The sequence below is a fragment of the Equus asinus genome, chromosome 15 (genome assembly GCF_041296235.1).
Source record: "Equus asinus isolate D_3611 breed Donkey chromosome 15, EquAss-T2T_v2, whole genome shotgun sequence".
In the NCBI taxonomy this organism is placed as follows: domain Eukaryota; kingdom Metazoa; phylum Chordata; class Mammalia; order Perissodactyla; family Equidae; genus Equus; species Equus asinus.
Window position 1 is genome coordinate 49834445 of NC_091804.1, and position 13809 is coordinate 49848253.

Consider the following 13809-nt stretch of genomic DNA (forward strand, 5'->3'; position numbering starts at 1 on the left):
CCTCCCAGCCCCGAGAGGCCCCTAAGGGGGCACTTATCTGGAGCCAGCCTGTGTCAAGCAGCCCGAGGGTAACCCCACCTCCTGGTGTTCCAGCCTTTGTACGGTGGCCCCACTGAGTGCAGGCAGCACCCGTGTCTTACAACCAACAAAATGTGGCAAAGGGGACAGAGGTCAGGCCCACGAGGACGTGCATTATCGGATTCTGAGCACACTGGGGACACCCTCCTGCTGGACTTGAGGAAGCAAACTGCCCAGTGGTGAACCATCTGTGGAAGGGACAGGGGGACCTCCGTCCTACAGCCCCAAGAAGGTGGTTCTGCCAACAATCCGAGAGAGCCTGGAAGCAGCCTGCTCCTCAGGTGAGGAAAACAGCCCCAGCTGACACCTGGAGAGCATCCTGGAGGGTCACCTTCGGGGGACATTCATCTGGGGGGGACAACTTCCAGGCGGTATCCTTCTAGGGGGCATCTTCGTAGGGGGATATCCTGCTGTGGGCGTCCTTGAAGAACACTCTCCAGGGGGCACACTCTCCGGTGAGATACTCTCCAGGGGCGACACCCTCCAGGGGGACACTCTCTAGGAGGGCCATTCTCTGGGGAGAAAGGATATTCCCCGGGGGGCCGGGTTCCAAGACATCAGCATCCTCAAGAATCCGCCAGAGGAGGCTTCCTTCAGGAGGGCATCCTTGGGGGCATCCCCTGGGCGGGGACATTACTCTAGGGCGGCATCCTGGGGGGTGATTCTCTAGGGGTGGGTGCTCCAGAGACATCCTCTGGAGGAGGGATTCTCCGGGGTAGGCATCCTGCAGGGAGGGGCCTTCTCAGAGGGGAGGGCCTTAGGGGAAACCCTCTGAGGGGCATGTCGGGGGAGGGGGTGCTCTGGGAGGGGCTCTCCTGGGGGGGGTACATCCTCTGTGGACAGCCTCCAGGGGGCATTCTTCAGAGAGACGTTGTCCCTGAGGTCATCCTCCAGGGTGGGTATCATGGCGGAGAGGTGTCCTCCAGGGGCTACGTTCAGGGGGGAAGGGATTTTCGGGAAGGGTCTCTGGGGGACAGGGGTCCTCTAGAAACATCTTCCAGAGGGCACCCTGGGGGGGCATCCTTCGGGCTACATGCTTCTGGGGAGGACACTTCCGTGCGTGGCTACCTCCAGGCAGTCATGACCATGGGGACAGCTGGGGGCGGGCATCCTCGGGGCCGACGGCGTCAGCAGCACGGGGTCGCTGGGCGGCGCTTCCCCGGCCCGCCCCCCCGGCCCGCCCCCGCGCTTCCTTCTTCTTTCAGTTTCGCTTCCGCCGGAGCGCGGTCCCCGCCGCCGCCCGAGCATGGACGACCAGGACTGGGATTCGACCTGGGAGGAGGACGAGGAGGACGACGACGAGGGCCCGAGCGCCAGTGGCGACGAGGATGGCGAGGCCGGCGGCCCGGGGGACGCGGACGCGGAGGACGACGACGAGGACGAGGAGGAGCCGCGGCCCCGAGCGCTCCAGGTGCAGCCCCTCCGGACGGCCCGGCGCCCGGCCCGGACCCCCGCGCCCCTGGGGAGGCCTGCCGTGCCGCCGCGGAATGGGGGTCAGGTGTCCCTGCTCCAGGGAAAGCCGTCCCCCCGGGGCTGGAGCGGAGGCACCTCTTAGGGACCCGGCTGAGGGCTCGGCTCTTCCTCTCCAGCTGTTGCTCTCTTCCAGACCTGAGACCTTGTCCTGCTCCCCTCATGACCCCCTGGACACCCTGAGATCTGCCCTGACCTGTGCCCCCCCACCTCTGGCCCAGCCAATGGACCTTGCAGGGACATCCAGGGCCACCCTCAGACCTGCATCCCCAGGACTGAATATGATAATGACACTTTCTCCAGGGGATGCCCTGGGCGCATCCTTGACTTCCCTCCCTGTGTTACATCCCACCTCCAGTTCCTTATCTCTGTCCTCTAAATAGATCCCAGCTCTCTAGCTGGCCACCTCCACTGCTTCTGCCAGCCTCTCGGCCTCTTGGCACTCCCTGCTTCCACCCTAGTGCCGCTCAGGGAGCACCTCACCCTCTCCCCACCCCCCAAGACCCGGGTGCTCAGGCCCATGAGCCCACAGTGTGCCCCAACCCCACTGTTGCTCCCTGGGTGCGGCACCCACCCACGTGGGCTGGGGCCAACCTCCGCCATCCTGGAGGTGGCCTTAGAGCCTGCGCTGATGTGACTTGCCTGAGTGGGCTGCCAGTCCTGCCCACTGGTTATTTGTGGTTACCACCACCTGTTACTCTTGTCACCACCCATCACTGGTCCCTACCACCAGTTACTTTTGTCACCACTGGTTACTCTTATCACTACTGTCATAGAGTAGGTGACCTATCATAACCACTGGTTACTTGTCATTACCAGCTGTTTCTTTTGTTACCACTGGTTACTTGCCAGTTACCACTGGTTACTTCTGTTGCTGCTGATTACTCATCATTACCGGTGATTACTTGCTGGCACTCACTGGGTGTTGCATTCCGTCTGTGGGTGCTGTCGTCCCAGCTGGGGTTCCAGGTGTTACGAGGGGGGGATGAGAGCTGTCGCCCTGTGTCTCAATGGCTGTTGGATGAAGGTGTCTCTGCATTGTGTCTAGAGAGTCTTGGGTTCCAGCTCCTGTGGTCTCTGGGATGGGTGCTCCTGGTGGCAGATGAGAGCTCTGGTTTTCGGGTTTATCTCTGGGTGTCTTGCGGTGGTCAGCAGGAAGGACCCACAGGGCCTCCTGGGCCTGCTTGGAGGGCCAGCTGCCTCTGCACATCGCAGTGTTTGGGCAGGTGTGAGTTGCTTGAGGAGGCAGGCCAGGCAGTGGTCAGGCTCACAGGCCTGGAGTCAGAGGGCAGGAGTCTGGCTCTGTCCCCAAGGCAGATTCCTGCCAGGTGTGGCATGGATTAAGTGAGAGGACACTGTCCTCTCTGCAGTTCCACAGGCCATGCTCCTGAAGCAGTGCTCTGGCTCCTTGACCACCTCGTGAGATGCCCACAATCTTCCCCGGCTCCCTCCTGCTACAGCTTCTGTTCTTCCACAAAGTCCCAATCCCTTCCCCTTCCCCCGAGGACCCCTATGGCGCTCCCCGGCTGCCCCACACTGGGCCTCGGTCCTTCATGGACCCCCATGGCGCTCCCGGGCTGCCCCGCACTGGGCCTCGGTCCTTCATGGACCCCCATGGCGCTCCCGGGCTGCCCCGCACTGGGCCTTGGTCCTTCATGGACCCCCATGGCGCTCCCCGGCTACCCCGTACTGGGCCTCGGTCCTTCATGGACCCCCATGGCGCTCCCGGGCTGCCCCGCACTGGGCCTTGGTCCTTCATGGACCCCTATGGCGCTCCCCGGCTACCCCGTACTGGGCCTCGGTCCTTCATGGACCCCCATGGCGCTCCCGGGCTGCCCCGCACTGGGCCTCGGTCCTTCATGGACCCCCATGGCGCTCCCGGGCTGCCCCGCACTGGGCCTTGGTCCTTCATGGACCCCCATGGTGCTCCCCGGCTGCCCCGCACTGGGCCTCGGTCCTTCATGGACCCCCATGGTGCTCCCCGGCTGCCCCGCACTGGGCCTCGGTCCTTCATGGACCCCCATGGCGCTCCCGGGCTGCCCCGCACTGGGCCTCGGTCCTTCATGGACCCCCATGGCGCTCCCCGGCTGCCCCGCACTGCGTCCTGGTGGAGCTGTTTTGTACTTTGTCCTGGGCTGTGGCGTATGTGCACCTGTGGGGCTGGCCCTGCTCTGAGCTTTGTACACGGCCGGGGTCCAGTTAAGCCCCATCCTCTTGATGACCCTGAGAGGTGCCCAGCTGGCCGCAGGGAGGAGAAGGAGAAACTGATGGAGAGGTGGGGCCAACTTCTGCTGAGTTTCTGTTTCCTCTCCTGGCCCTTGGCCGGTAGAAGAGAACCTCACCAGCTGGCCCTGGTTTAGAAATCAGGCAGAGAGGCAACTCCAGACCCCAGCTGGAGCTCAGAACCATTGAGGGCATCTTGGGGGCTGGGGAAAGAGTTGGAGCCAGGGGACGCAGTGGTGGGCCTGGCTCCTAACTCTCCTTCCAATGCTCCTTCGCTCCTTCCAGGATCCTGGAACCCAGGAGTTTCCCCAGGATGAGCTGTGCCCTCTTGTCACACCCAGGGGCTGTATCTGCCCAAGCCCCTCCTCCTCCCCTAGCCTCAGTCAGACCCCAAGCTGGGCTCACCCTGCCCCGTGCCCCCCACCCTTGAAGTAGGGTGGGTCGGGCTGCTTTTACCCAGTATCCTGGTTACCAGTTACCTCCCAGCCTTCCCGGGATCCCTGGGTGCTTGGTCTGCAGGGACAGGGGCTGCAGGGGTTGGGGGGCAGCAAGGAGCCTCCCTCCACCCCAACCCCCACAGGGCTGGAGGCCAGGAGACACAGGGTCTTGTCAGTGAGAGTGGGGCTGGGTGGGGCTGGGATTGGCTCCCTGGGGCTTGATCATTCATCCCTTCACTGGACCCTGCAACAGGCATTTGGGGCCCCTACCGGGGTGTAGGTGGCAAGGCCACTACCCTCGGGGACTCAAGCCTGGTGACAACTTAGAGCACAGCACAAGGAGAATGCACTGGGGCAGGCGGGGTTCCTGGGGGCATATAACAGGCTGCGGCCCGAGTCGGGGTAGCTAGCAGACATGGGAGGAGGAAGCAAAGCTGGAGCTTGGGGGGCTGCACTCCAAGAACTGCGCGTTGGCCTGGGGGTCCTGAGGGCTGGAGCGAGTGAGGAGTGGAGCAGGGGTGGAGCAGGGACAGCCCTTGCTGCAGCCACTCCAGCCCCCTCTGGTTTTGCTGACTGCTGACCCAGGTCCTTGGGGCCCTCACCAGGACGAGGGCTCGCTGGGGTGGGTCCTGCTTGCTGGCCTGCCTGGAGGAGTGGGGAGGGTCTCCCATGGGGGTCTCATCTCGCCTCTTGTCTTCTCAGTCCAGGATGATGGGGTCCCGAAACCGGCGAGCCATGCAGGACACGCACAGGTACCGGCACCACTACCCGGTACGTAGCCGCCCACAGCACCCTCACACCTCAGCAGCCCGGCAGGGACAAGACCCTCCTGCTCTCCAGCCAGAGAAGGCCAGCTGGACAATGTGTCCCGTGTCTTGCCTGAAACCCCACCTGGGCCTACTGCTCTTCCCCTGTGTCTGGGGTGACGGGTGCCTTACCTTTAAAACATGGTAAAAGCACCAGTCCACGGGAGCCTGGCCCCACGAGCCCATCGCAGCCCCTGCCCTCTGCACCTGTGAGTCTCAGGCAACCCCTGGGCTGCCTTTGGGTGCAGATGAAGGGGACCTCCCAGCGCTGGCCCACTGTGGTGAGGAGGGGAAGGTGGTGGTCAGGGGGGGCTGCTGTTGTCTGCAGGGAGGCCGGTCCTCTCCTGGGGTGAGGGGTGCCGGCTGGGTGCTCAGGGTCCTCACCAGCCTGCAGAATGTCTGGAGGTCCCAGAACCCCATCCCCTAGGAATGCTTTAGTCTAATGGGCCCTCGGAGGCAGCCTGTCTCCAATGATGTCCCACCCAGCACCTTTCTCCGGCCCTTCAGGATTTGGTAGAAAGAGACGGCAATGGCGACATGCCAAACCTGAGCTTCTACAGAAACGAGATCCGGTTCCTGCCTAACGGTGCGTCCTCCTCGGCCGCCAGCAGCTCCGTCCTGGGGGGTGGGTGCTCTCCCCTCTGCCTGACCAGTCCACTAGGACATGCTTTGGGACAGGCCACAGCGTTGGGCTGGTGGCCTTCAGATAGCCCCAAGGTGCCCCCTGGAGGCTGCCGAGAGCAGACCAGCGCCCCAGCCTGCAGCCTGGAGCTGGCCTGCAGACTTGCTGTGGAGGGCTGGGCAGCAAGTGTTGGTGGCCCTGCAGGCCCAGGGTCTCTGTCCAGCTACTCAGCTCTGCTGCTGGAGTGGGAAAGCCGCATGTGTAAACTGAGTAAGAATGGCTTTTACACTTTTAAATGCTTGGGAAAAATTTAAGGTAGACTAATATTTTGTGTTGCGTGAAAATTACATGAAATCCAAATTTCAGTGTCCATAGGTGAAGTTTCATTGGAACCGCCACGCCCGTTCATTTATGTGTTGTCTGTGGCTGCTTTCCCGCCACAATGCAGCGTAATTGCAGCAGAGGCCATGTGGCCACGCAGCCTCAAATACTCACCTGGCCCTTTGCACAAACAGTGGCCGCCCTGCGGGACACCAGGCTACTGGGTGGGGCTTGCCTGGAGGTTCTGTTTGAGGACAGAGTTCCAGCTAACAGGCTGTGGTTTGGGGGAGCAGGGAGACCCCCTTCTGGGCTGGGACCACTTGTCCTTCTCCCGAGGGGCTTCTTGGGCCCTCCCACCCAGTGCACCCGGTGTGGTCTTCTCTCTCTGATGTGCCCTCGGTCAGCAATGGGGGTCCTGTTTCCAGACTGCAAAGAGGGCGTAAGTTGGGGGGTTAAAATGATGTGAGGTGTGCAGTGCAGAGCTGCTGAGTCCCTGGTTCCTCCAGAAAGGAGGGGTGGAGGCGGGAACAGGGCGTTTGGCAGCTCTGAGGTGACTTGTCCCCCTCCCGTGGGGCTGCTAGGCTGTTTCATTGAGGACATTCTTCTCAACTGGAAGGACAAGTATGACCTCCTGGAGGACAATCACTCCTACATCCAGTGGTGAGTGGGAGGGACCGGGGAGGCGCTGGGGGGAAGGGCTCTGGGGGAGGGGCTAGGGGTGCAGATGAAGGGGCTCCCCACCTCAGGCAGGACCCTGGCCTCTTCCCGAGGCACCCTGGTGCTTACTGAGCAGGCACGCTCATCCTTTCTGGAAGGTGCACAGCACTCACTGCGGGGCCAGCAGTGGCCGGGGTAGGAGTGCTTGTCCTGCAGATGCTCACCTGTGCCAGGGAGCCCCTCTGACCCGCGAGGGGGCAGGGTTCTCATGGCAGCTCGAGGTGACCCTCACCTGCATTGCTGCCTGGGAGACCCATGATGTTGCCCTGCGAACACAGTGTGCCTGTGAGGACAGCACACAGCACACAGGGCGTCACGGAGAACAATTCTGCAGCATTAATGACCGGAAAGAAAGAACTTCAGAACCAAAGGGAAAGCTGGGCCGCCCTGGGTGGATGGTGGCAGATCAGCCTTGCTGCTGGGCGTAGGCCCTGCGCGCCTGTCCTGTGCCCTTGTCTGTGACAGCTCCCTGGAGCTCTCCTGCCCTCACCCCTTGGCTTTATTGACTCGGGAGAGCCTGCAGCACAGGTTTGTCCAGCCAGCCCCTCCTAGAGTTGAGCAGTGAGCCCAGAGAGGGCGGCAAGCTGCTCCAGGCCACCCAGCCAGCTTGTGCCAGCGTGGCTGGGAGCCTTTGTCTGCCACTCAGGGGGCCTGTGCTGTCTCTTCTCCTGAAGGCTGTTTCCTCTGCGGGAGCCAGGAGTGAACTGGCACGCCAAGCCCCTCACACTCCGGGAGGTCGAGGTGAGCCCTAGGGTCTGAGAAGCCACCTGCCCAGGGAGGGGTCCTGTCTGGCCACAGGTGTTTACGTGCTGTTGGAAGCCTCGTGGAGCACAGGAGCTGGAAGAGCCCCCAGTGTAACTATCTTCCCTCCAAAGTGGTCCTCGCCTGCGCCCCTGGGTGCTCTTTACGGGCTTCTGGGAAAATCTGACTTTCAGCAGCAGTTGGCCTCAAGTCAGGGAGTCCAGAGCAGAGGCTTGGCCTCTGTCACCCCTGGAGGGACGTGAGGGGCTCGGGGAGCTGAGGGCCCGCGGGAGGTACAGCTGGTCTGCAGAGGAGATGGTGGTGTTTCCTGCCACCCAGCCAGCCTCGGAGGCCCCTGAGCTCTGCCCAGCGGCTCAAGGAGATCCTCCCGGGGCTGAAGCAGGTGCCTCAGGCCCATGAGCCTCGTAACAGCTCAGAGTAAAGGGAGAGCTGCATGGACACATCCCGGCTCCTCCCTCGTCACTCTACCCTAAAAGTCTGGGGCCGGGCCCTTAGGTGGATCACGGCCTGAGAGAGGCACCAGCCAGCCCGAGGGCCACTGAGCTCTCCGCTCTCCTTGCGTGTGTTTTCCAGGAGTTTAAAAGCTCCAAGGAGGTCAGGGAGCGGTTTGTCCAGGCCTACGAGCTCATGCTGGGGTTCTACGGGATCCAGCTGGAGGACCGGGACACGGGCAAGGTGTGCCGGGCTCAGAACTACGAGAAGTGCTTCCGGAACCTGAACGAGTGAGGCTGCCCTGCTGCCCCCCTGCCCTGGCTTGCCCCCACCCTGCTGCCTCCCTCAACCTACACCCCACCCTGCTGCCCCCCACCCTGCATCGCCGCCACCCTGCTGCCCCCCTCAACCTGCACCCCACCCTGCTGCCCCCCACCCTGCATTGCCGCCACCCTGCAGCCCGCCCGCCCTACACCACCCCAGCCCTGCACCACCCCCATCCTGATGCCCCCCTCAATCTGCACCCACCCCACCCTGCTGCCTTCCCTGCCTTGCACCCCCCACTCTGCTGCCCCGCCTCTCTGCTGTCTGCCTGCCCTACATCACCCCAGCCCTGCTGAACCCCAACCCTGCTGCCCCCCACCCTGCACCCAACTCACCTGGCTTCCCCCACAGCCTGCTGTCCCACTCCACCTTGCTGCCCCCACTGCCATGCACCTCCCCACCCTGTTGCCCCAACCCACCCAGTTGTCCCCCCACCCTGCTGACCCCCCTGCCCTGTGCCCCACCTCACCCTGCTGCCTCACCCCACCTTGCTGCCCCCCTGCTCTGTGCCCCACCCCAGCCGGCTGCCCCCTCATCTTGCTGCCCCCATGCCCTGCACCCCACCCCAGCCTGCTTCCCCCCGACCCTGCTGCCCCCCCTGCCCTGCTGTCCCTCTGCCCTGCACCCCACTCCACCTTGCTGCCCTCCCACCCTGCTGCCTTCCCGCCCTGTACCCCACCCTGCTGCCCCCTCACCCTGCACCCCACCCCACTGTGTGGCCCCCACCCTGTGCCAACCCCTCCCTGTGGCCCCCCCACACCCTGTGCCCCACCCCACCCTGCTGCCCCCTGCCATACACCCCACCCTTCTCTCTTGCCCCCCGCCCTGCACCCCACCCCTGCAGTGTGGGGATCTCCAGTTGAGCATGAGGCTGTGCTAGGTTTCAGGCAGATGTGGGGGCACTTCCAGGGGCACAGCACTTGGACAAGTGACCGGGGCTCTGAGCACCCTCTCCCTTGCTCGCAGGTGTGGGTAGTCCTACCTGGTAGGGTGTGGAAACGTAGAGAAAGCCCCAGAAGGAGTTTGGCTTCTTGGCTGTGCCCCTCCTGCCCTTGTGGGCCGGGGTCAGGTTACCAATGGGGCTCAACCCGCCTGTCAGCGTCCCTGAGCCTTGCACCTGGTTGACGGCAGGCACAGCCCCTTCATCCCCATTGAGAAGCGCTGGGTGGGGAGCACAGACAGGAAGTCACTCTGCTGATGGCACAGCCCCCTTTGCATGCGGGTGACTGAGGCCCCCATACTGGAGGCCCCTGCTCTGGAGGGTCCCCTGGCCTCCTCCTGCCACTCAGGGTGAAGGGGTTCCATGGGACTAAGGGACATCCCTGTAGAGGATGCATCACAATCCCGCACCTGCATGGTCCAGGACCAGGGACCTTTTTCTCAGGGACTGAGGCGAGGCCCAGGGTGGGAGCAGGTGGGGACAGAGACTGGGCATGTGGACTGGAGTGTCTCTGCTGGTGGACACCAGGGTCCTGGAGGGTGGGGTGGAGCAGGGTGGGGGAAGGCAGGCTTTGACTGGGACCGGTGCGCAGCCCACCAGCGCCCCCACTGCTCACCCTGCCCCCAGGCACAGCCACAACAACCTCCGCATCACACGCATCCTCAAGTCGCTGGGTGAGCTGGGCCTGGAGCGCTACCAGGCCCCGCTGGCCCGCTTCTTCCTGGAAGAGACGCTTGTGCACGGGGAGCTGTCGGGCGTGCGCCAGAGCGCACTGGACTACTTCGTGTTCACCGTGCGCTGCCGGCACCAGCGCCGCAAGCTGCTGCACTTTGCGTGGGAGCACTTCGAGCCCCGCTCCAAGTTCGTCTGGGGTCCCCACGACAAGCTGAAGAGGTTCAGGCCACACTCTCCACCTCGTCCGCCCCTGCGGGTGGGCCCCAGGCAGACCGAGGTGGACGAGAGCCCTGGGGACTCTCTCCTTGCGTCTGGTGCCCGGGGGTGGACCTGTGAGCCGGGGAAGGACAAGGAGGGGGACAGTGTGGCCCCAGGTTCCCAGCCAGGAAGTGCAGAGCCCCAGGAGGCGTCAGCCCTGGAGAGGGACCAGGAAGATGAAGCCAGGGGCTGCAGGGAGGAGGGGCCGGAGCCCTCAAGTCCTAAGGAGAGCAAGAAGAGGAAGCTGGAGGTGAACCGGCCTGAGCAGGCCCCAGGGGAACAGGCCCTCCAGGGTGCCTCAGAGGTGGAGAAGATCGCCCTGAACCTGGAGGGCTGTGCCCTCAGCCAGGGCAGCCTCCAGGCAGGGACCCAGGAAATGAGCAGCCAGGACCCAGGGGAGGTGGAGCAGCCGTGCCCCCAGCCTAGTGTGGCCAAGGTGGCCGACGAGGCGAGAAAGCGAAGGAAGGTGGACCAGGGCACCGAAGCCGACACTGAGGTGGTGGTCGACACTGAGGTGGTGGCCGGTGGTGAGGCCCCAACACCAGCCCCCACCTGGCCCCCTGCCCCATCAGGACGCCCTGAGGCCAGAGAGGGTGAGAATGGGGTCAAGGAGGAGGCAGAAGGCTATTCGGGGCCGGAGCAGGGTGCCCCCCAGAGCCCAGTGGCTGCAGGACCCACAGCAGATGAGAAGGCTGTGGCGACGGAAGTGGGGCCATCTGCCGAACCTCCAAAGTCTTAAGGGAAAGGAGAGCCAGCTGTCCATCTGGGAGCCATGGTGCCAGCTGTCCTCAGCACCCAGCAGTGCTGGCCCCTCCCTGTGGTCACTGCAGCAGCCATTGCAGCCGCTGGAAGGACACGCCCCCCTAGGGAAGGCCAAGGACTGTGGGTCCTCCCCACCTCGCCCTCTTTTCCACCTCCCCGCTCTGTGCCCTGCCCCTATCTTTGGAAATTGGCCTTTAAGAGTCTTGGGGGAGTGGGGCTCATTTTCTTAGTCTGGTTCCGAGGCCTTTCTGAATAAACTCATTTGACTTTGAGTGCTCAGGGTGTGGACAGTGGGCCTGTGGTGGGTGGGGGCTGGGGCTGGGTTCATGAGGGCTGCTGCTCGGGACTCCCTCCCTCTGGTGCGAAGTGCCCTCCTCGCCCGCACCCTGACCACAGGCCCCAAGCACACGTCCTCCTGGAGCCTCTGGGACAAGACGATCCCTTGGCTGTCTTTGTCACCAGCTCAAGAGCAGGTCTGGGGACTTGTGCACAGTCCTGTGGGGTGCGCTGGGTCGGGGGAGCAGTGCTGCGGCATCGGGTCTGGCCCATGCCTTCGCCTGCCGTGGCTCAGGGTGCCGCGATGCACCTTGGGGAGCAAGCTCAGCAGCGCCTGTGGCTCTGCCAGCTCTGTCCCCATCCTGGCAGCGCAGCTCCCGCCATCCCCCGCAGCCGTCCCAGGACCCCTGGGCTCCTCCGACCTGGCATGGGCACAGTGTGCCTCCCACCACAGCAGCCCCCTCCCCGCGGGGCACGGTTGGCTCCCAGCCCAGCTTTGTCCCCCTGGGCCAGCCCGGCCCGCCCCCACCTCCGCCCATGCACTGGCATTTCTACATCCCCACCAACCAGTGAGGAGACTACGGAGAGCCGCACACTCGCCTTTGGTGGAGTGAAAGGAGTGACGGAGCACACTGCTCTCCTTAGGGCGGAGGGAGGAGCATGGTTGCTTCTGAGAGTTTAGCTGTGATCCATGAAAGCACTGATGGTGTGGAGAGGTGTGCTGGACAAACGGGAAGTGGTTGGGGAGGGGGAGACCGAGTTAACTTTCCCTGGTGCTGGGTCACAGAGGAGTCTGACCTTTGCAGCTGGCTCCTTCCCCCAGCCCTGGTCTGCTGGAATGGGGGAACCCCCAGTGCCTGAACTCTGGTTTGGCTCAGAGATGGGGTTTCCACCAGGGAGGGGAAACTGAGATGGGTATGGGGTGTCAATCACTTCAGGATCCCAGTGACCCCGTGGTCAGGGTCCTTAGTTGAGACCATTTTCGGGCTCAAGTTCAGATGGGGAAGCTCGAAGCCTGAAGTGAGATGGAAATCGCATTGAGCACCCCTAGGGGAGGGGGTCTGTGCCCAGCAGAGGGACCTAGGCACAGGCTTCGGGGAGAGCAGTGGACAGTGCTCTGGTTCCGCCGTGAGGCACGGGTGGCATGAGGCCGCTCACTGTGGCTCTTTGGGCTTTGAGGCAGGGCTGCTCTCCAGGGGGGTCTGCACGGAGCCGGGGGTGTGTTTGTGCTGGGGGCGGGGGTGGAGTGAGGTTCCAAGCACCAGGTTGAGGCCAGCTGGGCTTCCTCTGAGGCTGGTCCAGCAGGAGCCCTCACTGGCCACGTGCTGGACGTGGGGTTGAGGGAGAAATGGGCTGTGGACCATGTGGGAGGGACTGAGGAGGAGAACTGGTGGGAGGAAGGGTCTTGCCCCCAGCCCCACCCTGCTGTTTCTGAGAGTGTCCTGGGATGACACGGACTCCACTGGAGGGCAGGAACTTTCTAGCTTCTCTTGGCCCTTCTGGATAGAATTCACACACACACCCCATCTGAGGTGTGGCCAGGCCTGAGGGAGCCCACAGTCCAACCCACAGTGAAGTGAGATTCTCCACTGAGCCATTGCCTCCCTGCATGTTCCCTGTCCTCTTCCGTCCGCTCCCTCTGTGTGCGTTCACATCATCTCGTGTCCCGAGTTCCCACCTGCAGAAAGGGAGCACTTGCAGCACCCTACAAGCTTAGAGGACATTTCCCAGGGAATTCTGAAGATTCAGACACGGGTGGGGCCAGGAATCTGCACGTTCAATGGGCCCTGTAGGTGACCTGCATGCTTGAGAGTCCACTGGGTGGCCATTGAGGCTGCCTGACCCCAGGCGGTGTTCCTTACCCTGATGTTCCCCTACCCCCCAGGGTGAAGCACGGCTTGCCCAACTTTGTAACCCCATAGCTGCCCAAGGCTTATGAGACACGGGAACTGCCATGCCAGCCTTGGAGTCACCGTTCATCACAATTTTGCTCGGGCCCCCGGGTCATGGTGGTGCTTACTTTCTGCCAGGGCCACCACTTGGCTCTCCCTTGGGGTGGGGGCTGCCAGGTCTTCCAGGGCCACCACTTGGCTCTCTCCTGGGGGAAATGGGAGGGTGCCAGGTGAGAGTCTGGCCTCTGCCAGTGATGGCTGATGTGGACAGACCACTCAGTACAGTTAAAGTTTGGGGCGAGGGCCCTGGGAGTGGGAGGTGCTCCCAGCCGAGCAGGCATGGGTCTAGACTCTTTCCCAGGACAGGGCCAGAAGGCAGGAACCGGGGCTGTGGGGGCCCTGTCTACCCCTGGCACAAGGGTGCTTGCTATCTCTGGGGGGCTTCCTGGGTCCCACTCAGGACCCTGAGATGGGATATGCAACTCCTGCACCCCGTTTCCAGGACTAGGGCTGCCCCTTCTCCAAAGGAGCCCTTCACTGTGGGATTCCTCCCTCTGCACACTGGGGCGAGGGGCAAAGGGAGAAAAGAGCGCCTTTCTTTTTTGCTAAAAGGTATATGTGTGTAAGTCACCAGTGCTGGGATAATTTTAACTCAGAGGCTGGCCAAAAAAATGCCACTGGGCTTCTTTTTTCCCCCTGCCTGTCTCGGCAGGGAGGCGCGGGGCGGCAGGGGAGCCCCCGCCCGCCCAGGTGGGCCCAGCTGAATGGGGGGCTTGTGTGCGGCCGGCTGGGCGGGAACTGGCATCCAGCCCAC

The 13809-nt window shown here is 63.3% G+C and overlaps 1 protein-coding gene across 2 annotated transcripts; it reads left to right on the forward strand.

The window, feature by feature from the left end:
- The first annotated feature begins 235 nt into the window (after positions 1-235).
- OGFR (opioid growth factor receptor) lies at positions 236-11099 on the forward strand. Of its 2 annotated transcripts, XM_070486241.1 has the most exons (8): positions 236-359; positions 1284-1489; positions 4911-4979; positions 5522-5600; positions 6539-6617; positions 7349-7415; positions 8010-8158; positions 9760-11099. In XM_070486241.1, the coding sequence occupies exons 2-8, from the start codon at positions 1325-1327 to the stop codon at positions 10802-10804; spliced, it is 1653 nt and encodes a 550-aa protein (XP_070342342.1). In that variant the 5' UTR covers positions 236-359; positions 1284-1324; the 3' UTR covers positions 10805-11099. The 2 variants fall into 2 exon arrangements, with proteins under 2 accessions (XP_070342342.1, XP_014704647.2); XM_014849161.3 differs by lacking the exon at positions 236-359 and having other exon boundaries at positions 1269-1489.
- Positions 11100-13809: the final 2710 nt, after the last annotated feature.